The 24,701-nt window shown below is 50.4% G+C and overlaps 1 protein-coding gene across 1 annotated transcript in view; it reads left to right on the top strand.

Annotated features, from left to right (window-relative positions):
• The window catches only part of TTC14 (tetratricopeptide repeat domain 14), an 84,932-nt gene that overhangs the window by 13,442 nt on the left and 46,789 nt on the right, over positions 1–24,701 (top strand). The window contains 4 exon segments of the mRNA XM_075340587.1: positions 1,844–1,973; positions 12,305–12,457; positions 14,372–14,443; positions 14,537–14,656. Of these exon segments, the coding sequence (XP_075196702.1) occupies positions 1,844–1,973; positions 12,305–12,457; positions 14,372–14,443; positions 14,537–14,656 (475 nt within the window).

Genomic DNA, 24,701 nt, shown 5'->3' with positions numbered 1-24,701 from the left:
GTCACCTCATCCAAACTCAACATCTTCATACATGCCTATAAGGTTATTTAGATTGGGTGAGGAGACAAGCAGCCTGTCCAGATATTGTGGACCTTAAAATGTGCTTAATGGACATCTGAATTTGGCCTTACCCAGAGCTGTGTAAATGCAGCCTCCATGAACATGACAGAACCATGGGCATCGAGGTCATAAGTCTCTAGTATATGCACCCTTTGTTGGGCTTTGTGTTATGCTCTAGAAGAAATGGTTTTAATGGCGAATACCTCTGCACATAAAATAACTAAAATACAGTTACCGCCATTAGTGTACAAGGAAATGGTACTACATCTACAGAGACTTTTACATCTTTACTAGAGTCCAGGAGTAGGCACTAACGTGATCACAAACATGCAATTTGCTTACATACATGTGGTCACATGCAGACTAGACGTGCAGCCTCATTTAAAGGGAACCTGTCACCACTTTTTTGGCCTATAAGCTGCTGCCACCACCAGCGAGCTCTTATATGCAGCATTCTAACAAGCTATATATAAGAGCCCAGGCCGCTGTGAGAACATAAAAAACACTTTATAATACTTACCTAATGGTTGCACGGTTGGCCATATGGGCGTCTCCGTTGTCCGGTGCCAGCGCCGCCTCTTTTGGCCATCTTTGTTCTCCTTCTCTAGCCGCGGTGCATGACGCGTGCGACGTCATACACACTCGTGAGCATTCAGGTCCTGAGCAAGGCAGATCGAAGTATTATAGTGCGCCTGCGCACGACCGGTGAGTGTGTATGACGCAGACGCGTCATGCACACAAGCTTCAGAAAGAGGACGAAGATAGCCGAAAGAGGATGCGCAGGCACTGGACAATGGAGACGCCCATATGGCCAACCGCGCGACCATTAGGTAAGTATTATAAAGTGTTTTTTATGTTCTCACAGCGGCCTGCGCTCTTATATATAGCTCGTTAGAATGCTGTATATAAGAGCCCGGTGGTGGTGGCCGCCGCAGCTTATAGGGCAAAAAAGTGGTGACAGGTTCCCTTTAATATAAGGAATTGAGCAAGGCCAGACACATCTAGTCCAAATGTGGCCATAAGTATGCATATTGGAGAATCCTGACCATGCACATACTGCAGGCTGTGAGGATTCACAAGTCTACAGTCACGTTGTGACTACAGACTTGAGCCCCAAGCCTGGACAACCACTTATAAGGCCATGTGCCCACAGGAGAAAATATTTGCGGATTTTGCCTCGGAAAACCTATGGATTTTCCAGACAAATCCGCAGGTTTACGCAAGTACAGACACTCCCCATGCTATCTTATGGGATTTGGGGAGTGCCGAAGCAATGCTGCGGTTTTTTGCGGCTGTGGAAAAGGCTGCGGATTTCTCGCAGCCGCACGTAACTGCATGTCAATTATTCATGCGGATTTTTCCACGCGATCCTTATACTTGCCTGCCTTGATTGAAGACACCGGAGATTCTTCCTTCGGTGTAGAAGAACGGGACGGAACCAAGAGCGGACTGCAAGAGGTGGGCGGGGCCTGCACGAGCTGTGGTCATGTGACAGCCGGAGCTTGTCCAGGAGCCGGCCGGATAACCAAGTTGCTGTGTGATACAAGTAAGTATGAACTCCCCGATCACTCAGCACTTGTTCTGCATTGAGGATGCAGTGCCGAAGCCATGGTACTGTATCCTCAATGCAGAATGCCCGCAGCATATCCGCAGGACCTCCGCCACAAAAACACAGCACAACTCGGACAAAGTTGTGCTGCGGATTTCTGGGTGTTATCAGATGCGCTTATGTGTTCTGAATGCAGTTATTAGATGTCACTTCATTTCTACCAATCTCTTCCAGCTGCTGTAAAGGACATTGACCGCTACCATGAAAAGATCACTCTGTCTCTGCATAAGTCTTCACTTCCAAGTCATCTGTCTCATTTAAAGCTTGGAGTTATTAACTCTGAAGATATGCCTGAATACTATAAGTATGATTAGAAAGCTTCTCTCAGATATTTCTTCTTTAATATATTTTGTGTCTGAAAAGTAATTTAATGCTTTGATAAACTTTCATTGGCATAATCGGGTCTGGCAAGTTTCCATAAGACATTCTGATATTTTCTTCATCGTTCCTTATGGGAGACCCAGACCATGGGTGTATAGCTTCTGCCTCCGGAGGACACACAAAGTACTACACTCAAACGTGTAGCTCCTCCCTCCGGGCTATATACACCCCCTGGATGACAATCTAACCAGTTCAATGCTTTGTGTTTCAGGAGGTCACACACACACACATGCATTCTCTGATTTTTAATTGTTAAGATTTTTGATTTCAATGATATGGAAGAAAAGCGGGTCCAGTCTGGATTCCCGGCATGTCCCTTCTCACCCCACTGTGTCGGCGGTGCTGTTAAGGTTGACTTTACAAGGCTGGAGCCTTCACATGCCGCGCTCCTTCACCATCCCCTGGGGCTCTGGCTTGAAGTGGGAGCCATCGCGGTCCTCTCTGCTTTGCAGAAGACCGGTCTCCATCCGCAGCCCTGTCAGGTTCCTGCCGGACGGAGCGCTTAACCCTCTCCCAGGGACATGGCCCTGCGTCTCAAAAGCTAAGTATTGAGACGCTTTTCAGGGGTCCCGGGTACATTTATTGTGGGGAGAGTGTGTTTTGTTACTTTGTTGTGATTTCCGGCCGGTTCTCTGGGTTTTTCCTGAGAACCGCGCCGAGGGTGCCTGCTCGTCGGCCGCATGTAAAAATCTAGGCCCCGGCTTTAGATGCGGCCTAGTTTCGGTTTCAGCTTCCCCTGCATGTCATTCATGCAGGGGAACAGTGTGGCGCCGCCCACCGGCCGTTCAGCAGAGGGGAGGACACTCCTCTCTGAGGAGATGTTTCCCTCCCCTGTATCTCTCCTTGGCCCTCCGGTTTCCCGCTCTTGGGCTAATCCCCGCCCCCCCTCCTCACCCCAGCGCCATTTTATCAGCGTTCTCACACTGATCGGCGCTGGCTGCTGCAGCTCTGCATCCTCGAAAGCAGAAGCTTCACTGGGGGTCCGAGCTGTGGAATCCGGAGGGCACACACGGTCTGGTAAGCCACAACCTCTGGTTGTGGGCTTTATTATACACTCTTAGGGGGTCATTCTACAGGAGTGTATTCTTACTGCAGAGTCTCCACCTCAGCAGCATGTGTGTCACTAGGAGCAAGTCTGCTAAGCTGTACGCTATATGCACTGCATGTAAGCTCATTCTGCCAGAACCGAGCACATATCCACATTGTGAAGCCTGCTCTAACATGGTGGTGCCTCAGCCTGGAGCCTCTTCAGGGGTCCCTCCGGCTGCTCCGGCCCCGGTGGCTGAACCCCCGGCTTGGGTAACATCTTTTTCTAGAGCTATTTCCCAGTCTTTTGCCGACTCCATGGGACAGCTGTCCCGGACTCTGCTGACCATGCATCAGCCCCCTTCTCAGGGCGCCTCTGCTGCTCCGAGCTCTGCAGAGCCCTCAGAGCATGTTTTAGGACCCCGTCCTCCTAAACGGAGACGCAGGGACCCTTCTCCTTCCTTGTCCCACGGCTCTGATTCACAAGCTGAATTGCAGGGCGAGGAGGATACTTTTACTGTGGGCTCAGACGCTACCTCTATGTACCCCATTGACTTATCTGAGGGTGATTCGGATGTTAGTGACTTGATTGCATCCATTAACTCCGTACTGAACCTCAATCCCCCAGTGTCAGAGGAACAAGCCTCTCTGGTAGAAATACACCAGTTTACCTCTCCTAAGAGAGCTAGGAGTACGTTTTTTAACCACTCCAGTTTTCAGGCCACTGTTACCAAGCCCAGGGCCTGTCCTGACAAACGCTTCCCAAAGCGTAGTTCTGATGACCGTTTTCCCTTCCCACCAGAGGTGGTTAAGGAGTGGGCTCAGTCCCCAAAGGTAGACCCTCCGGTGTCTAGAATCTCAGCCCGGACAGTCGTATCTGTGGCCGATGGCACCTCTCTTAAGGATCCCACTGACTGCCAGGTTGACCTTCTGGCCAAATCTGTATATGAGGCGGCAGGAGCCTCGTTCTCCCCGTCTTTTGCAGCAGTGTGGGCTCTTAAGGCAGTCTCTGCCTCTCTGGCGGAGATACATTCCCTCGCCAGGGACTCTATACCCGAGATGGTTGCTCTAACTTCCCAGGCTTCGGCTTTTTCGTCCTACGCCATGTCTGCCATTCTGGAAGCTTCTCACCGCACGGTGGTGGCTTCCGCTAATTCTCTCGCGATCCGCAGGATTTTGTGGCTTCGAGAGTGGAAAGCAGACGCTTCTTCTAAGAAGTACCTTGCTGGGCTCCCCTTTGCTGGGTCCCGGCTGTTCGGTGAACAACTGGATGAAATTATTAAGGAAGCTACTGGCGGGAAGAGTACTTCCTTGCCACAAACTAAAACCAGGAAACCTGTCCAGGGCAGGAACCAGTCGAGGTTTCGTTCCTTTCGTTCCTCTAACTGGTCATCCTCTAAGCCCTCAGCCTCGTCCACTAACCCAGCCAAGGATCGCAAACCCAACTGGCGCGCGAAGCCGCGTCCTCAGAAGAACGGAGGAGCAGCTGCCACTAAGGCAGCCTCCTCTTGACTATCTGGCTGTGCCAGCAACGTCCTTGGTCGGTGGCAGGCTCTCCCACTTTGGCGACGTGTGGTTTCAGCACGTCTCCGATCAGTGGGTGCGGGATATCATCTCCCACGGCTACAGGATAGAATTTTCTTCCAGCCCGCCAAACAGATTTTTTCTGTCCATTCCCCCCTGCTCCAAAGCTGCCGCCTTCTCACAGGCCGTGGCATCCTTGCAGGCCAACGGTGTAATTGTTCCGGTTCCTGCCCGGGAACGGTTCAGAGGTTTTTACTCAAACCTCTTCCTAGTCCCCAAGAAGGACGGTTCCTTCCGGCCCATCCTGGATCTCAAGCTTCTCAACAAGCATGTTCAGGTGCGGCGCTTTCGCATGGAATCTCTGAGATCGGTCATTGCCTCAATGACCCAAGGATATTGGAGATTTCCTGGCATCCATCGACATCAGAGATGCCTATCTGCATGTGCCTATTGCGGTTTCCCACCAACGTTGGCTACGCTTTGCAGTCGGAGAGGAACATTTCCAATTCGTGGCTCTCCCCTTCGGGTTAGCCATGGCCCCTCGTGTTTTCACCAAGGTCATGGCAGCAGTGGTTGCGGTCCTGCATCTCCAGGGGTTGGCAGTAATCCCTTACCTGGACGACCTTCTAGTCAAGGCCTCATCCAGTGCAGACTGCCAGCGGAGCGTCTCGCTCACTCTCGCCACGCTTGTCCAATTCGGGTGGCTTGTCAATCTGCCCAAGTCCACTTTGTCCCCGACCCAGGAACTTACGTACCTAGGGATGCAATTCGAGACCCTGCCGGCACTTGTGAAGCTGCCCTTAGTCAAACAGCAGTCCCTTCATCTGGCGGTGCGCTCTCTGTTGAAGCCCCGCCGTCATTCCATCAGGCACCTCATGCAGGTGCTGGGTCAGATGGTGGCGTCAATGGAAGCGGTTCCCTTTGCCCAGTTCCATCTGCGTCCCCTGCAGCTGGACATTCTCCGCTGTTGGGACAAGCGGACCTCTTCCTTGCACAAGCTAGTGGCTCTGTCGCCGCAGACAAGGAGCTCTCTTCAGTGGTGGCTTCAGCCCCTCTCTCTGTCACAGGGACGCTCCTTCCTGACTCCATCCTGGGTGATCCTCACCACGGATGCCAGCCTCTCCGGCTGGGGAGCAGTATTTCTCCACCACCGAGCACAGGGCACTTGGACTCCGTCCGAATCAGCCCTCTCGATCAATGTGCTGGAAATCAGGGCTGTTCTTCTAGCTCTAGTAGCTTTTCACCACCTGTTGGCGGGCAAGCACATTCGAGTCCAGTCGGACAACGCGACTGCGGTTGCCTAGATCAATCACCAGGGCGGAACTCGCAGCCGCCTGGCGATGCTGGAGGTTCAACGAATCCTTCAATGGACGGAGGACTCCAAGTCCACCATATCCGCAGTCCACATCCCAGGCGTAGAAAACTGGGAGGCCGATTATCTCAGCCGTCAAACCGTGGACAGCGGCAAGTGGGCCCTGCATCCGGCAGTGTTCAGGTCAATCTGCCGCAAGTGGGGCACGCCGGAAGTGGATCTGATGGCATCCCGGCACAACAACAAAGTTCCGGTTTACGTGGCTCGCTCCCACGATCCTCAGGCTTTCGCAGCGGACGCGCTGGTTCAAGATTGGTCCCAGTTCCGTCTGGCCTATGTATTTCCACCTCTAGCGCTCTTGCCCAGGGTTCTGCGCAAGATCAGAATGGAGGGCCGTCGGGTCATAATCATTGCTCCAGACTGGCCCAGGCGAGCTTGGTACCCAGACCTGCTCCGTCTGTCCGTAGAAATGCCGTGGCTTCTCCCGGACCGCCCAGACCTTCTCTCTCAAGGTCCGTTTTTCCGCCAGAATTCTGCGGCTCTCAGATTGACGGCGTGGCTCTTGAGTCCTGGATCCTGACGGCTTCAGGCATTCCTTCTGAGGTCATCTCCACTATGACTCAGGCTCGGAAGTCTTCCTCGGCCAAGATTTACCACAGGACTTGGAAGATTTTCCTGTCCTGGTGTCGCTCTTCCGGCCATGCTCCTTGGCCGTTCTCCTTGCCGACCATCCTGTCCTTTCTACAGTCCGGTCTGCAGCTAGGACTGTCCCTCAATTCCCTCAAGGGACAGGTGTCGGCTCTGTCGGTATTATTCCAGCGGCGTATCGCCCGACTGGCTCAGGTGCGCATCTTCATGCAGGGCGCATCTCACATCATTCCACCTTACCGGCGGCCTTTGGATCCCTGGGACCTTAATTTGGTCCTCACGGCCTTACAGAAACCCCCCTTTGAGCCTCTTAGGGAGGTTCCCTTGTTTAGACTTTCACAGAAAGTGGTCTTTCTGGTGGCCATAACTTCTCTCAGGAGAGTCTCTGATTTGGCTGCGCTCTCTTCGGAGTCACCTTTTTTGGTGTTTCACCAAGATAAGGTGGTTCTCCGTCCGACTCCGGATTTTCTCCCTAAGGTGGTGTCTTCTTTCCACCTTAACCAGGACATTTCGTTGCCTTCCCTTTGTCCGGCCCCTGTGCATCGCTTTGAGAAGGCGTTGCATACCTTGGATTTGGTGCGGGCGCTCCGAATCTATGTGTCACGCACCGCCGCTTTTAGGCGGTGCACCTCACTTTTTGTGCTAACCACGGGTCAGCGCAAGGGTCTCTCGGCTTCTAAACCGACCCTAGCTCGTTGGATTAGGTCGGCCATCTCCGATGCCTACCAGTGTTCTCAGGTGCCCCCACCGCCAGGGATTAAGGCGCACTCGACCAGAGCTGTCGGTGCCTCCTGGGCTTTCAGGCACCAGGGTACGGCTCAGCAGGTTTGTCAGGCTGCCACTTGGTCTAGTCTGCACACCTTTTCGAAGCACTACCAAGTGCATGCTCATGCTTCGGCAGATGCGAGCTTGGGCAGACGCATCCTTCAGGCGGCTGTCGCCCATTTGTGAAGTTAGGTTTTGCCTACTTCTCAGTTTGGTTTATTTCCCACCCATGGACTGCTTTGAGACGTCCCATGGTCTGGGTCTCCCATAAGGAACGATGAAGAAAAAGAGAATTTTGTTTACTTACCGTAAATTCTTTTTCTTATAGTTCCGACATGGGAGACCCAGCACCCTCCCTGTTGCCTGTTGGCAGTTCTTGTTCCGTGTGTTTCACCGGCTGTTGTTGTAGACAGAGGTTCCGGTTTTTCCGAGTTTTACTCTCTCTACTTATGGGTGGATGTCCTCCTTCAGCTTTTGCACTGAACTGGTTAGATTGTCATCCAGGGGGTGTATATAGCCCGGAGGGAGGAGCTACACGTTTGCGTGTAGTACTTTGTGTGTCCTCCGGAGGCAGAAGCTATACACCGCTGGTCTGGGTCTCCCATGTCGGAACTATAAGAAAAAGAATTTACGGTAAGTAAACAAAATTCTCTTTTTTGTACTGCACTTCCTCATTCCGCAGTACTAATCTTGCCATCAGAAATGTGGTTTCACTGTCAGACCCCATTAAAGTTAGTAGCACTACCAGGATTCACTAGCATACACTTGAACAGTGACCCAGCATAGCTGTTGTCTGTAATAAAGGGAAGTCAGGAACCTTGTGTGAACACAGACCAAAGCAGTACTTAAATATGCTGTCTAAGTTAAAGGGGTATTCCCATCTCCAAGATGCAATATAGTTCTCCTGATATAGCCATGTTTCTTACCTCATGTGTAGGGCATTGCATGGCCACGACTACCAGCAACTGACTAATTTGTCACCCTGGTGGTGTGGACCCACTACTCCACTGGGACCGGGCTTACCTTTTTGAGGTGCGTGCCTAAGCGAGTACCTTGAGCTACTGATGGAATGGTTACATCCACTCATATCGTGACAGTTCGTTGCTCTTGGTTGTAACCAAGGATATCTAAGCTGCAATGCCCTGCACATGAAGTAAGAGACATGGCTATATCAGGAAAACTGTATTACATTTCTAATTGGAGGTATTTGCTAATATTTTTATTATTACATATACTACAGATTGAGATTAGGATTTTGGAGATGTGAATAATTCTTTAAGATGAGCATATGAAAGATCATATATTTGTCAGCCACAAAAATAAAGCAGCCAATTTTTCATTCAAATATCCTTTAAACATAGACGTAAAAAAAAATTTTTTTTTCATCCACAAGTAAAAACAATTTAAAAAATAAATCTAATTCCGTTTCCCTTTTTAAAGCTTGGCACTGGATGGTTAAAAAAAAGATAAAAGTGAGGCGGAGTATGAGTTGGCATACATGTAGCTTGTTGACACATGTAAGGTTTTAATATTAGAGAGTGTAGGTACTGTCCTGACTGGGTACACCTTGTCGCGGTGGGATGGCTTTAAGCTTTTTTTTTATGATGATAAAAAAGTGTTTACTAAGCTCCCTATGTTTATTTATATGCATTATGCTTCTATTTAGTTACAGCAGAGTATGTTTATATCTTCTTCTTTGGATTTCATTAAAAAAAGATGCAATATAGATGATCTCAGTATGGCATCTGTTTCTTTTAGACACAGTACACACAGAGCTCTATGATCGAGTGTCATCTGTATAATTGAAGAGACTGCTGCTTTTTTTTTTTTTTTTTTTTTCTTCCACTCTCCCCTCTAACATTACACTTGGTCCATGTGAAAATAAACTCTGATCAGAACTATACTATTCAATAGCAGTTGTTCATGTGGTATCTGTTTTGCACAAGCACATGGGCAGTATACTAAAAGCATGACCATCGTTTTAATTTGTATTTCCTAAATCAATAGCACACATGAAAATAAGCATCTTTGATATATATTTTATCAGCTAAATCTGCTTCTTTCTCTGCCAGAATTGATCAGTCATTATCAAAATTCTCAATTCTGAGGTAAAATCTGTATTCAGTGAAGACTTTCCCATTACTGAGAGAAGGTGGGGTGGGTAGTGATGAGTTTCCATGATGGGAGGAGCTACAGGCAGAGCTCCTCCCCCTTCTATCTACAAAGAATCTCATCAGTACCATGTAGATAGAAGTGGGAGGAGCTCTGCCTGTAGCGCCTCCCATCATTAAATCTTGTAACAACTGCCATCTCCTATCTCAGTAATGGGAAAGTCCTCACTGAATACAGATTTTTACCTCAGAATTGAGAATTTTGATAATGGCTGATCAATTCTGACAGAAAGTAGTAAATTTGTCTAAGAAGATATATTACAGAGTTGCTTTATTTTCATGTGTGCTATTGATTTATGAAATAATTAAAATGATGGCTGCTTTTTAAAAAGTAACTACTGTTCTCATGTTTAGTCCATAAATCAGTAGCACACATGAAAATAAGCAATTTTGTAATATATCTTATCCGACAAATCTGCTTCTTTCTCCTCCTGGACTTTCGACCTCAAAATGTATTTCCAAATGGGTAAGATCTGTATTCAGTGAATAGAATTTCATAGAATCTCATCAGTAGTAACTAATCTTTCTCAGTCATGTAAAAATCTATGTAGAAGAGAGAAAAGCGGGAGATGGGAGGAGCTTGAGGCAGAGCTCCACCCCCTCCTACCACTTTGCTCTACATAGAATCTTATCAGCATCAACTGCCATCTCCTATCGAAGTAATGTAAAATATCTTTCTTCACTGAATACAGATTTTATCCGGGAACTGAGAATGACCAATTCTGGCAGAGAAAGAAGCAGATGTCATTGATAAGACATATTACAAAGTTGTTTATTTTCACATGTGCTATTGATTTGAGAGATATAAATTAACACAATGGTTACTTTTCAACTTGTTTTCATCAGGCAAACCCTTTATTGCCATCTAAAGGCCGGGTGATAACTTGATTGGTGGGGGTGCCAGCAGTAGCATGCTCACCAATCAGTATAATGGGAAAGTTTTACCTCTTTAAACAGGAGTGGCGGTGCGCATAGGCGACTGTCTTTAGTAATTCCCTATAGTCCTCTGCTTTTCAGCAGTCCTATATAGAATGCTGTATCACACAGGTAGAAGAGAAGACCGGGTTTATGCCGCGCTAAAAACCACTGATGCGTGTAAATTAATAGATTTCCTTTTTATTGGACAGTTCCTACGCGTTTCAGAGACATCCGTCTCCCATCTTCTTCCTTGATTTCTTTTCCTGAGGAAGGAGACGGATGTCTCTGAAACGCGTAGGAACTGTCCAATAAAAAGGAAATCTATTAATTTACACGCATCAGTGGTTTTTAGCGCGGCATAAACCCGGTCTTCTCTTCTACCTGTGTGATACAAAATTCCTCTCCCGGGGCTGCAGCTAAACCACCGGGCACTCACAGGCTATCATAAGGGGTTGTGACTGGCACAACCTCACCAGGTGAGTGCTTCTTTGTCTTGTCTGTCCACCCTCATCCCGAGTAAGACCCTATTGCGCTTTTTTCCCCTTTACAGCTATATAGAATGCTGATTGCTTCAGATCTCGCTGGTGGGACACCCATAGATCAGCATGTTATCACCTAGCCTATATATAGGCGATAAAGGTGTCGTCTTGTAAAAATAAATGAAAGTACAGTGGAACCTTGCTTAACGAGAACAATCCGTTCTGGGACTGTGCTTGTTAATCAAGGTACTCGTTCAGCAGAGCAAGGTTTCCCATAGGAAATAATTGCAATGCCGACGATCCGTTCCACAATGTGTTAAATGTCCCATCCTGGTCCCCTATTCTATCATTCCACACATGTACAAATGCACACAAACATGTACAAACACACACAAGCACACACACACATATTATATGCTCACCTTACCTTCCGTTCCATCGCCGGTCTCCTGGGACTTGCTGTTCTCCGGTGCGGGCCGTGTATCAGGTGACCATAACAACGAGGGCGGAACTTCCTGCCAGAGCGCTGACGTCAAAGGCAGAGCCGCTTGCCTCTGATTGGCCAGCGCGCTACCTTTGACAAGCGGTGACAGGAACCAGGAAGTTCCTGCTTCGTGGCTATGGATGCCGATACCTGGAGCAGAGCGGCGCGGCGCACTACAGGACCCAGGAGGCCGGTGATAAAACGGAAGGTACAGATATTATATGCTCACCTTACCTTCCGTTCCACTGCCGGCCTCATGGTACTTGTAGTTCGCCGCGAGGACATCGCGATGTCCCGGGAACTACAAGGACCATGAGGCCGGCGGTGGAACGGAAGGTAAGGTGAGCATAATACAGTAGTGTGTGTGTGTGTGTGTGTGTGTGTGTGTGTGTGGACAGTGCAAGTGCGGGTCAGAGTGTGGTGGATGGACGAAACCGGAAGTGTGTGCGGTGAGAATTTCGCTCGTACAGCAAAGCTTTCTCGTTAAGCGGGTTGCAAATTTACAGAAAGCTTTGCTTGTTAAGCGAAATTCTCGTTAAAGAGAGTTACTCGTTAAGCGAGGTACCACTGTACTGATATAAGTTAAATACAGATTGATAAGAGCTGAAGTTACACTAATGAATCTGTGGCCGGCAACATGCCACATGTTTCAGGCAAACTGTTAGTCACTGTAATAGCTGCCTCCTAGTAATTATCACCCTGTTATGTTCAATTCTTTCTTTTTTTTTTTTTCTTCAGCTGTCCAACAAGTTTGCTGTGATAGTTGTATAAGTATATATTTGTTTTCCCCATAAAACGGCAGACAAGAAATTTATGAAAACCTGAAAAAAATTTCTATGTCGGCAGATAGAATAAAATAGTTTGCACTTCCTTTTTACTGCAATGATAAGCGTAAACTAACTGCTGGGTAAATTTGTGTCCATCTAGACACAGTACTGCCTTCTCCAACAGCAACAACACTTATGAAAAGGTCCTGCGGCAATCTTTGGCGTTTTCCAACCCATCTACTGTGGAATTCCTCTTAAGTACTCTTGGAATTGATGAATCTAAGCCACCATCTCTAATACGAGGCCTTCAAAGGTGATGTTACATAACAAAAACAAGCTCTAAAATTATGCGATTTAGTTGCAGGAGATGCTGCTGCATGTTGCCTTGTCCCATTTACTAATGCTATGAACTTATGAAATGCTACTGTGACTAATAAATCACTCCCACTGCATGGTTTTTCAATCATAAAACAGACTGCCGCCACTCCTCTGCATTTATGCTAGATGTTCTTTTGTCTGTGTTTTGCAGTGTGATCCTAAAGGGAATCTGTCGGCAGGTTTTTGCTACTTTCAATGAGAGCAGCATGATGTACGACTTTGAATCCAATCATGTCACACTGATTGCTGGCTGCAGCCATTCTGACACAGGATTTAGATTTACCGAAGCAGCAGAGCTGAGAGGTGTCCCTGCCCACACCAGGCTCTCGATAGAGATTATACATTGACTGAGGTGTCAATCACAGGAGAGGTTGTGCCGAACAACATGGCACGAGCCAGCTAGTCACATCCATGATAATCACTAAAGGTGGCTTTACACGCTACGTCACGGAATTTGTGACGCACATCCGGCCGCTTTAGCGATGTCGTTGCGTGTGACACCTATTAGCGATTTTGAATCGTTGCAAAAACTTTCAAAATTGCTAATCGGTGACTTGCCCCCCTCTTCCCAAATATCGTTGCTGCTGCAGTAACGATGTTGTTCCTCGTTTCTGTGGCAGGCAGACAAAGCTCCGTGTGACACTGCAGGAACGAGGAACCTCTCGTTACCTGCGTCCCGCCCGCAATGAGGAAGGAAGGAGATGGGCGGGATGTTCGTCCAACTCATCTCCGCTTTGATTGGGCGGCCGCTTAGTGACGCTACTGTGACGTCGCTGTGCCGCTAAATGAACCGCCCGCCCCCTTAGAAAGGCGGTTCTCCGGTCACAGCGACGTCGCAGAGCAGGTATGTGCATGTGACGCTGCCGTAGCAATAATGTTCGCTACGGCAGCGATCACCACATATCGGCCGTACGATGGGGGGCGGGTGCTATCATCCTCCACATCGCTAGCATCGGCTAGCGATGTCGCAGCGTGTAAAGCGGCCTTTAGTGATAAAGCAATTAGTTTAAGGAAACAGCACAGTCTGAGGCAGTTTTTTTTTTTTTGTTTTTTTTTTTTAAAACCCCGAAACCCCCCCTTCCCCCTACAGCATGCTGTCCTCAGATTACATAGTCAAAATCTGTTGGCAGATTCCCTTTACGGCCATAACACATTTTTAAAGCTATACTGTGTCCTACCATTTGTGATTTTTTTTTTTTTTTTTTTTTTTTTTCTTTTTTCCACCCAACCTTTGTGCCACTACTGCTACGCAAAAATGGTGTATAAATAAATGCTATATTCTCAACTGTTTTGTACGTTTCTACTGCACTTTTTTACTAGTGCATATGCACGCACTTTAAGACCTCTTTGGTCCTTAACAGGTATTTCCATTATCAAAGATGACTATAACTGAAAAGTGCTTATAAAAACAATTTACTGTTCACGAAAATGTCCCCCTTGATGATTTAAAATTGCAAATAAATTCCTGTCTTGCAGCAGTTGCTGGACATGCACAATGCTGACAAGCTGTTGACTGTTGTGCTTGAGAGCGATGCACTAAAGCTGGGCAGGATCTCTGGAGTGCAAAGTTCGCTCCGATTCCTGGCTAGCTTGCTTCTCCAATTCTGCAGAGACCAAACGGTCTCATATAGCAGCATCGGAGAGTGCACAGTTCACGCCAGTTGAGCGGTCCCACCCCCACCAAGCAGGAGGTTGGCGAACACTGCGTTCCTGAAAATGGAATCTAGGATAAACCCTTTTTAATTGTTATATTAAGGCATTTGTGTAAGTTGTTGTTGTGTTTTTTTTTTTTTTTTTTTCTCCAGCCTTCAGATGGCGAAAAATTAAAAAAATAAAATTGTTTCCACAGGGAGAATTTTTGTGATCAAGATTATGCTCCTTCTTTAAGAAGAAAGCAGTCATCCTCATGGGCATTAAAGTGGTAATTTTATTTTCATTTTTTGTGTGCTGGTAAAATGTAAGTTTGAATAAATATTAAAATGCCTTTTGACTTCCGTATTTATTTTTTTTTCAGTGTGAAGATGGGAGTCGATTTCTTCAAGCTGGGACGTCATGTTGATGCCATGAATGAATATAACAAAGCTTTGGAAATTGATCCCAAAAATGTTGAAGCTTTAGTAGCGCGAGGTGCCTTGTGAGTATCTCCAAACTGCCATATTCTTATGGGGAGTCTACAAGAACTTAAAATTGGGGATTCATGTGTCATAATATATGGCCATGTTAATCATAGGTGGAGCTATGTTATTTAGTTTGGTACATAAGTATTTTGATCCGTACTCATCCTTGCAGTAGGCGTGATGTCCTCTCCCCTCTCAAGTCTCGATGCGGAAGTGAGGTAACCTTTAAATGGCTGTGTATCAAAACTGCAGCAAGCAGGCCAGTAGGTGAATGGATCAGGGTCTCTGTCTGCATCATGCTGCTTTCAGATGGTATATCCAAAACCTAGTGGCAGACTCTTTTTAAGAAGGCCTTCACTGCAATGTTTGGTTTTTTTTTCCTTATCGTTCCTATGGGAGACCCAGACATTGGGTGTATAGCTTCTGCCTCCGGAGGACACACAAAGTACTACACTAAAAATTGTAGCTCCTCCCTCTGAGCTTATACACCCCCTGGAGAACCAGATCTAGCCAGTTTATCGCTTTGTGTTCAGGAGGCATACATCCACACATGCATTCTCATCTGATTTTTCATTTTTAAAAAGAGTTTGAAGAAAAGCGGGTCCAAGCCTGGACCCCCGGCATGTCCCTTCTCACCCCACTGTGTCGGCGGTGCTGTTAAGGTTGATTCCAAGGCTGGAGCCTTACATGCCATGCTCCTTCACCATCCCTCCTGGGCTCTGGCTTGAAGTGGGAGCCAGCACGGTTCTCCATGCTTGGCAGGAGACCGGTCTCCATCCGCAGCCCTTCAGGATCCTGCTGGACCGGAGCACTCATCCCCGGGGACTTGGAACCCTGCGTCTCAGCAAGCTAAGTACCTGAGACGTTTACATATTGGGGGTCCCTGTACTTTATTGTTGTGGGAGAGTGTGCTGAGTGAGTTTTATGACATTTCTGGCGGGTTCTCTGGCTGTCGCTGGAGAACCGCGCCGATGGTGCCTGCGCGCCGGCCGCACCGCTCAAATTTAGGCCCCGGCTTCGCCGGAGGCCTACTTTTGGTTTCACTGCCCTCGCATGTCATTCATGCAGAGGGACAGCGCGGCTCCGCCCAGCGGCCGTTCTGCACAGGGGAGGGACCCTCCTCACTGGGTACATGTCTCCTCCCCTGTAAGTCTCTATGGCCCTCCAGATCCCGCTCTCAGAGTAGGTCCCGCCCCCTCTCTTCGCTCCGGCGGCTATTTTCTCAGCGTTTTTCCCTGCGATCAGCACTGGTCTGCAGCATCCCTGCTGAGGTGCTTGGGGGTCCGGGCTTCGGGATCTGGAGGGCACACAACACCGCTCCAGCGGTCTGGTAAGCCTCAACCTCTGGTTGTGGACCTTCTGTATATACTCTCTGGGGGTCATTCTGGCAGAGCCCACACTCCAGCAGCATGTCGCACACGAGGAGCAAGGCTCCAAAGCTGTATTCAGTATGCACTGCATGTAAGCTCCTACTGCCTGAACCGAGCACCTATCCACATTGTGATGCCTGCTCTAACCTGACGATGCCTCAGCCTGGAATCGCACCCCCAGTGGTCCCTCCGGCTGCTCCGGCTCCTGTGGCTGAACCCCCGGCTTGGGTAGAATCCTTCTCTAGGTCAATCTCCCAGTCTTTTGCCGACTCCATGGGACAGCTGTCCAGGACTTTGCTGAACATGCATCAGCCCCCTTCACAGGGTGCCTCTGCTGCTAGGGCTCTCTCAGCGGAGCTCACAGAGGATTCATCATCTGGTCCCAGACCCCGTCCTCCTAAAAGGAGACGCAGGGCTCCCTTTCCTTCCTCGTCCCGCGGCTCTGTTTCAGAAGCTGACTCGCAGGATGAGGAGGATGCCTTTACAGGGGGCTTGGAGGCTACCTCAATGTGCCCCATTGATCTGTCCGAAAGTGACTCAGATGTTAGTGATTTGATTTGCGTCCATTAATTCTGTACTGGATCTCAATCCGCCAGTATCAGAGGAGCAACCCTCTCTGGCAGAAAAGCACCAGTTTACCTTGCCTAAGAGGACAAAGAGTGTGTTCTTTAACCACTCCAGTTTTCAGGCCGCTGTGACCAAGCCTAGGGCCTGTCCTGACAAACGCTTCCCAAAGCGTGGTTCTGATGACCGTTTTCCCTTTCCACCTGAGGTGGTCAAGGAGTGGGCTTATTCACCAAAGGTAGACCCCCCGGTGTCTAGACTCTCAGCCCGGACCGTTGTATCAGTGGCTGATGGCACCTCTCTTAAGGATTCCACTGATCGCCAGGTTGACCTTCTGGCCAAATCTGTATATGAGGCGGCAGGAGCCTCGTTCTCCCCAACTTTTGCAGCAGTGTGGGCTCTCAAAGCCATCTCTGCTTCTCTAGAGGAGATGCATTCCCTCGCCAGGGAATCTATGCCCGAACTGGTTACCTTAACTTCCCAAGCTTCCGCTTTTTCATCCTATGCCATGTCTGCCATGCTGGAGGCTTCTCACCGCACTGCGGTGGCTTCGGCTAATTCCCTCGCTATCCGCAGGATCTTGTGGCTTCGAGAGTGGAAGGCAGATGCTTCCTCAAAGTACCTTGCTGGACTCCCTTTTGCTGGGTCCAGGCTGTTCGGTGAACAGCTGGATGAAATTATTAAGGAGGCTACTGGCGGGAAGAGTACTTCCATGCCACAAACCAAAACCAGGAAACCTGTCCAGGGTAGGAACCAGTCGAGGTTTCGTTCCTTTCGTTCCTCCAACTGGTCGGCCTCTAAGCCCTCGGCCTCGTCCACTAACTCAGCCAAGGACCAAAAATCCAACTGGCGCACAAAAGCGCGTCCACAGAAGACCGCAGGAGCTGCTGCCACTAAGGCAGCCTCCTCTTGACTATCTGTCCGCGCCAGCAACGTCCATAGTCGGTGGCAGGCTCTCCCACTTTGGCGACGTGTGGTTTCAACACGTCTCCGATCAGTGGGTGCGGGATATCATCTCCCACGGCTACAGGATAGAATTCTCTTCCAGCCCGCCAAACAGATTTTCTTTGTCGCCTCATTGGGAGACCCAGACAATTGGGTGTATAGCTTCTGCCTCTGGAGGCCACACAAAGTATTACACTTTTAAAAAAGTGTAACCCCTCCCCTCTGCCTATACACCCTCCCGTGGATCACGGGCTCCTCAGTTTTATGCTTTGTGTGGAAGGAGGCACACATCCACTCACTCATTCTCATACATAGTTATGTCGGATGGAAGAAAAGAGGACCCCGATGGGGTCCCCGGCATGTTCCCTTCTCACCCCACCCCACGCCATGTCGGCGGTGTTGTTGAGGTACCCATTGCGGGTACGGAGGCTGGAGCCACATGCCGTCTCCTTCACCATCCCTTATGCGGCTCTGGGAGAAGTGGGATCCTAAGCGGTCATCCATGAGCTGGGACCGTGCTCCATCCGCAGCCCCTGGTGGAACCTGCCGGCCGGAGCTTCTTCACCCCCAGGGACCGGGCCCTGCAACTGGAAGGTACTCTGTGTCCCCATGTGGGGACCGTACAGAGAGGGTCGCACCTTATCCCCGGAAGCCGCGGTAGTTCCGTCCGTTGTCTTTTCGGCAGACTTCCGCGCCGACCGTGCCTGCTTGTCGGGCACGGCCTTAAATTTAGTCCCCGACTTCGCCGCGGCCTAGTCGCGAAAAATCCCGCCCCCGAGCCTGCCTGTCAAGGGTTAGGGCGGGATTGCCGACATGACGTCGGCTTTGAGGGCTGGAGCATCCTGCATGTTTCCCTCCCCCCTCATTGACCACTGTGGGGACTCCAGATTCCCGCTCTTTGCTGGCGCCGCCCTCGGCTCCACACCCCCCCTGAGAGCTCCGGCAGCCATTTTTAGCATTCTGCCGGTGGATGCTACTCAGCAACAAAGCTCTGCAGCTCCGGGGGATCCACGACAGGGAATCTGGAGGACACACTCCGCTCGTTAGCGGTTGGTAAGCCACACCGGTCACAGTGCTGGTCCCCCTAGGTTGCCGGGATATATATATATATATATATATATATATATATATATATATTTCTTTGTCGCTCCTAATTGGGAGACCCAGACAATTGGGTGTATAGCTATGCCTCCGGAGGCCACACAAAGTATTACACTAAAAGTGTAAAGCCCCTCCCCTTCAGCCTATACACCCCCCGTACTGCTACGGGCTCATCAGTTTTTATGCTTTGTGCGAAGGAGGTCAGACATCCACGCATAGCTCCACAGCTTAGTCAGCAGCAGCTGCTGACTATGTCGGATGGAAGAAAAGAGGGCCCATAACAGGGCCCCCAGCATGCTCCCTTCTCACCCCACTCTTGTCGGCGGTGTTGTTAAGGTTGAGGTATCCATTGCGGGTACGGAGGCTGGAGCCCACATGCTGCTTTCTTTCCCCATCCCTCAATTAGGGCTCTGGGTGAAGTGGGATCCCATCGGTCTCCAGGCACAGGAGACCGTGCTCCATCCACAGCTCCTGAGGACCATGCTGGATAGGAGCCGAGTATCGTTCAGGGACATGGCCCTGCTACTTGGAGGTACTCTGTGTCCCCGTGGGGACTGCGCACAGCAACACTCCAGCATTGCTGGGTGTGCTAGTGCACCGGGGACAGCAGCGCTGGCTGCATGTGTGCCACTATACACTCAGCGTCGCTGAGTGTATTTGTGTAGGGGGACTGCCGCGCTGACCGCCGCTGCCATGGTTATGCCTGCGGCGCGGCTGGGACTGTTAGTGCGCCGGGGACTTCCGCGCCGACCGCGCTTATACGGCGGCCGCGCTTATAACTATAGTCCCCGGCTTCTGCGGCCTAGTCTCATTCTTTTCCCGCCCCCAGCCCTGCCAGTCAGGGGAAGGGCGGGACGCTGTACAGGTCGGCAGCACTGAGGGCTGGAGCATGCTTTGCATACTCCACCCCCCTCACTCTGCACAGTGGGGCACCAGTTCCCGCACTTTTCTGGGTCACGCCCACGGCTCCCTCCTCTCCTCAGGACGCTGGCAGCCATTCCTCTCAGCTCTGCTAACGCTGGAGAGGAGAGACAAGCTCAAAGAGACCCAGGCAGGAATTCTGGTGCCCACACAAACGCTTTGCGCAGGCGGTAAGCAGCACCTGTGGTGCTGGCCCCACTAGTGCAGAAGTGTATTTATAGTTTATATGATTATAGTCTATACTTTACACTGTATGGTGCACTGTTGATTTGTGGCTATTTACCCTCCTGTATTGCTCAGAGGAGACAACAGCATGTCGTCCACAAATAGCAAGGGTGCCATGGCACAGACTTACTATGCTGCCTGTGCAGCATGTACGGCTATACTGCCGGCAGGTTCCACTGACCCTCATTGTGTGCAATGCTCGGCCCCTGTGGCACTTTCTCAGCCGGAGCCTCTGCTAGGGGTGGCCCAGGGAGAACCACCTGTTAACACTGTCCAGGTGACAGGGACGGAGTTTGCAGTTTTTACTGAAAGACTTTCTGAGACTATGGCTAAGATATTAGAAGCCTTGCAGTCCAGGCCGGCATCTCAAGCCAGGGGCACTGTGTTATCATTGTCCCTTGGTTCCCCTCAGTTGGAACAGCAATGTCTTCCCGGGGTGTCTCATGGATCCCAGGGTGAGGTCTCTGACACGGACCGCAGCCCCAGACCGACTAAGCGAGCTCGCTATGATATCCCCTCGACATCATCACAATGTTCAGGGTCTCAGTGAGAGGACTCTCTGTATGATGAAGCGGAGGTAGCTGATCAGGATTCTGATCCTGAAGCCGCTCTCAACCTTGATACTCCTGATGGGGACGCCATAGTGAATGATCTTATTGCGTCCATCAATGAAATGTTGGATATTTCTCCCTCAGCTCCTCCAGTGGAGGAGTCAGCTTCTCAGCAGGAGAAATTCCGTTTCAGGTTTTCCAAGCGTACAAAGAGTATGTTTCTGGACCACTCTGACTTCAGAGAGGCAGTCCAGAAACACCGAGCTTATCCAGATAAGCGTTTTTCCAAGCGCCTTAAGGATACACGTTACCCTTTTCCCCCTGACGTGGTCAAGGGCTGGACTCGGTGTCCCAAGGTGGATCCTCCAATCTCCAGACTGGCGGCTAGATCCATAGTTGCAGTAGAAGATGGAGCTTCACTCAAGGATGCCACTGACAGACAGATGGAGCTCTGGTTGAAATCCATCTATGAAGCTATCGGCGCGTCTTTTGCTCCAGCATTCGCAGCCGTATGGGCACTCCAAGCTATCTCAGCTGGTCAGGCGCAAAATTGACGCACTCACGTACGTCTGCGCCGCAGGTGGCGTCCATAACCTCTCAAACGTCGGCATTTGCGTCCTACGCTATTAATGCTGTCCTGAACTCTGCGGCCCGTACGGCGGTTGCAGCCGCCAATTCGGTGGTAATACGCAGGGCCTTGTGGCTGCGGGAATGGAAGGCAGATTCGGCTTCCAAAAAGTGCTTAACTGGATTGCCATTTTCTGGCGACCGTTTGTTTGGTGAGAGATTGGATGAAATCATCAAACAATCCAAGGGAAAGGAAACATCCTTACCCCAAGCCAAACCAAAAACACCCCAACAGAGAAGGGGACAGTCAAGGTTTCGGTCCTTTCGGGGTGCGGGCAGGTCACAATTCTCCTCGTCCAAAAGGCCTCAGAAGGATCAGAGGAACGCCGACGCATGGCGGTCTAAATCACGCCCTAAAAAGACCGCCGGAGGTGCCGCTACCAAGGCGGCTTCCTCATGACTTACGGCCTCCTCACACCGCATCCTCGGTCGGTGGCAGGCTCTCCCGCTTTTGCGACACCTGGCTGCCACAAGTAAAAGACCGTTGGGTGAGAGACATTTTGTCTCACGGTTACAGGATAGAGTTCAGCTCTCGTCCTCCGACTCGATTCTTCAGAACATCTCCGCCTCCCGAGCGAGCCGAGGCTCTTCTGCAGGCGGTGGGCATTCTGAAGGCAGAAGGAGTGGTGGTCCCGGTTCCTCTTCAGCAACAGGGTCACGGTTTCTACTCCAACCTGTTTGTGGTTCCAAAGAAGGACGGGTCCTTCCGTCCTGTTTTGGACCTAAAACTGCTCAACAAACACGTAAGGACCAGGCGGTTCCGGATGGAATCCCTCCGCTCCGTCATCGCCTCAATGTCCCAAGGAGATTTCCTAGCATCGATCGATATCAAGGATGCTTATCTCCACGTACCAATTGCTCCAGAGCATCAGCGCTTCTTGTGCTTCGCCATAGGAGACGAACACCTTCAGTTCGCGGCACTGCCGTTCGGCCTGACGACAGCCCCAAGGGTTGTCACCAAGGTCATGGCTACAGTAGTTGCGGTCCTCCACTCTCAGGGTCACTCAGTGATACCTTACTTAGACGATCTGCTGGTCAAGGCACCCTCTCAAGAGGCATGCCAACACAGCCTCAACGTTACTCTGGAGATTCTCCAGAGTTTCGGGTGGATCATCAATTTTCCAAAGTCAAATCTGACACCGGTCCAATCACTGACATATCTTGGCATGGAGTTTCATACTCTTCCAGCGATAGTGAAGCTTCCGCTGGACAAACAGCGTTCACTACACACAGGGGTACAATCTCTCCTTCAAGGTCGGTCACACCCCTTGACGCACCTCATGCACTTCCTGGGGAAGATGGTGGCAGCAATGGAGGCAGTCCCTTTCGCGCAGTTTCACCTGCGTCCTCTTCAATGGGACATCCTACGCAAGTGGGACAGGAGGCCGACGTCCCTAGACAGGAACGTCTCCCTCTCTCAAGCAACCAAAGCTTCCCTTCGGTGGTGGCTTCTTCCCACCTCATTATCGAAAGGGAAATCCTTCCTACCCCCATCCTGGGCGGTGGTCACGACGGACGCGAGCCTGTCAGGGTGGGGAGCAGTTTTTCTCCACCACAGGGCTCAGGGTACGTGGACTCAGCAAGAGTCCTCACTTCAGATCAATGTTCTGGAGATCAGGGCAGTGTATCTTGCCCTAAAAGTGTTCCAGCAGTGGCTGGAAGGCAAGCAGATCCGAATTCAGTCGGACAACTCCACAGCGGTGGCTTACATCAACCACCAAGGTGGGACACGCAGTCGGCAAGCCTTCCAGGAAGTCCGGAGGATTCTGCTGTGGGTGGAAACGCCTTAGTTCAGGATTGGTCGCAGTTTCAGCTTCCTTATGTGTTTCTTCCTCTGGCTCTGTTGCCCAGACTGTTACGCAAGATAAGGGCCGACTGCCGCCGCGCCATCCTCGTCGCTCCAGACTGGCCGAGGAGGTCGTGGTACCCGGATCTGTGGCATCTCACGGTCGGCCAATCGTGGGCACTGCCAGACCGACCAGATTGCTGTCTCAAGGGCCGTTTTTCCATCTGAATTCTGAGGCCCTCAACCTGACTGTGTGGCCATTGAGTCCTGGATCCTAGCGTCTTCAGGATTATCTCAAGAGGTCATTGCCACTATGAGACAGGCTAGGAAACCAACGTCCGCCAAGATCTACCACAGGACGTGGAAAATATTCCTGTCGTGGTGCTCTGCTCAGGCGTTTTCTCCCTGGCCATTTGCCTTGCCCACTTTTCATCTCAATCAGGACATCTCCTTACCCTCGTTTTGTCCTCATCCAGTTCACCAATGTGAAAAGGATTTGCACTTGTTAGATCTGGTGAGAGCACTCAGACTCTACATTTCTCGTACGGCGCCCCTGCGCCGCTCCGATGCTCTCTTTGTCCTTGTCGCTGGCCAGCGTAAAGGGACACAAGCTTCCAAATCAACCCTGGCTCGGTGGATCAAGGAACCAATTCTCGAAGCTTACCGTTCCTCGGGGCTTCCGGTTCCCTCAGGACTGAAGGCCCATTCTACCAGGGCCGTGGGAGCGTCCTGGGCCTTGCGACACCAGGCTACGGCTCAGCAGATGTGTCAGGCAACTACCTGGTCGAGCCTGCACACTTTCACGAAACACTATCAGATGCATACCTATGCTTCGGCAGATGCCAGCCTAGGTAGGCGAGTCCTTCAGGCGGTAGTTGCCCACCTGTAGGACGGAGCCGTTACGGCTCTATTATGAGGTATTATTTACCCACCCAGGGACTGCTTTTGGACGTCCCAATTGTCTGGGTCTCCCAATTAGGAGCGACAAAGAAGAAGGGAATTTTGTTTACTTACCGTAAATTCCTTTTCTTCTAGCTCCAATTGGGAGACCCAGCACCCGCCCCTGTTTTTTGTATACACATGTTGTTCATGTTAAATGGTTTCAGTTCTCCGATATTCCTTCGGATTGAATTTACTTTAAACCAGTTTATAATTTTTTCCTCCTTCTGGCTTTTGCACCAAAACTGATGAGCCCGTAGCAGTACGGGGGGTGTATAGGCTGAAGGGGAGGGGCTTTACACTTTTAGTGTAATACTTTGTGTGGCCTCCGGAGGCATAGCTATACACCCAATTGACTGGGTCTCCCAATTGGAGCTAGAAGAAAAGGAATTTACGGTAAGTAAACAAAATTCCCTTCATCTGTTCGGAAAGGCTGTATACCCTTTTCCTATATACCCTCAGTGGTCACTCTCCTAAGAGACAACAGCATGTCGTCCACAAGGAGCAAAGCTACTAAGGCACAGATTTTTTTCGCGGCCTGTACCTCTTGTGGGGCTATGTTGCCTGCGGGATCCACCTACCCTCACTGTGATCAATGCTCGACTCCTGCCACGCTTGCTCAGCCGGAGCCTAGGGCATTTGTGGGCCCCTCGGCTCATGTAGATCCCCCTGCTCCCACTGAACAGGCTGCAGGGACAGAGTCACCGTCGTTGGCCTCTTTCGCTGAGAAACTCTGTCACTTTCTCAGTCCATTGCACAGTCTATGTACAAATGGTCATCTAAGCTCCTTGAAGCTTTGCAGTCCAGACCGGGCCCTTCACAGGCCCCGGCCCCTGTTAGTCTGTCTCCTCCAGGCCCTTCTCGGTCCGCGCCGCAGCGCGCTCCCAGGATAGCCCCTAGGCCCCAGGCGGAGGACTCCTGCACGGACCGCAGCCCCAGACCGGCTAAGCGGCCTCGCTGGGACTCTTCCCCGGCCTCCTCACGCTGCTCTGGATCCCAGCTTGAGGACTCTCAGGACGACGAGGCGGACGGG

The sequence above is a fragment of the Anomaloglossus baeobatrachus genome, chromosome 3 (assembly GCF_048569485.1).
Source record: "Anomaloglossus baeobatrachus isolate aAnoBae1 chromosome 3, aAnoBae1.hap1, whole genome shotgun sequence".
NCBI lineage: Eukaryota > Metazoa > Chordata > Amphibia > Anura > Aromobatidae > Anomaloglossus > Anomaloglossus baeobatrachus.
The sequence above is the reverse complement of the archived record's forward strand: the minus strand, read 5'-3'. Positions and strand labels throughout refer to the sequence as shown.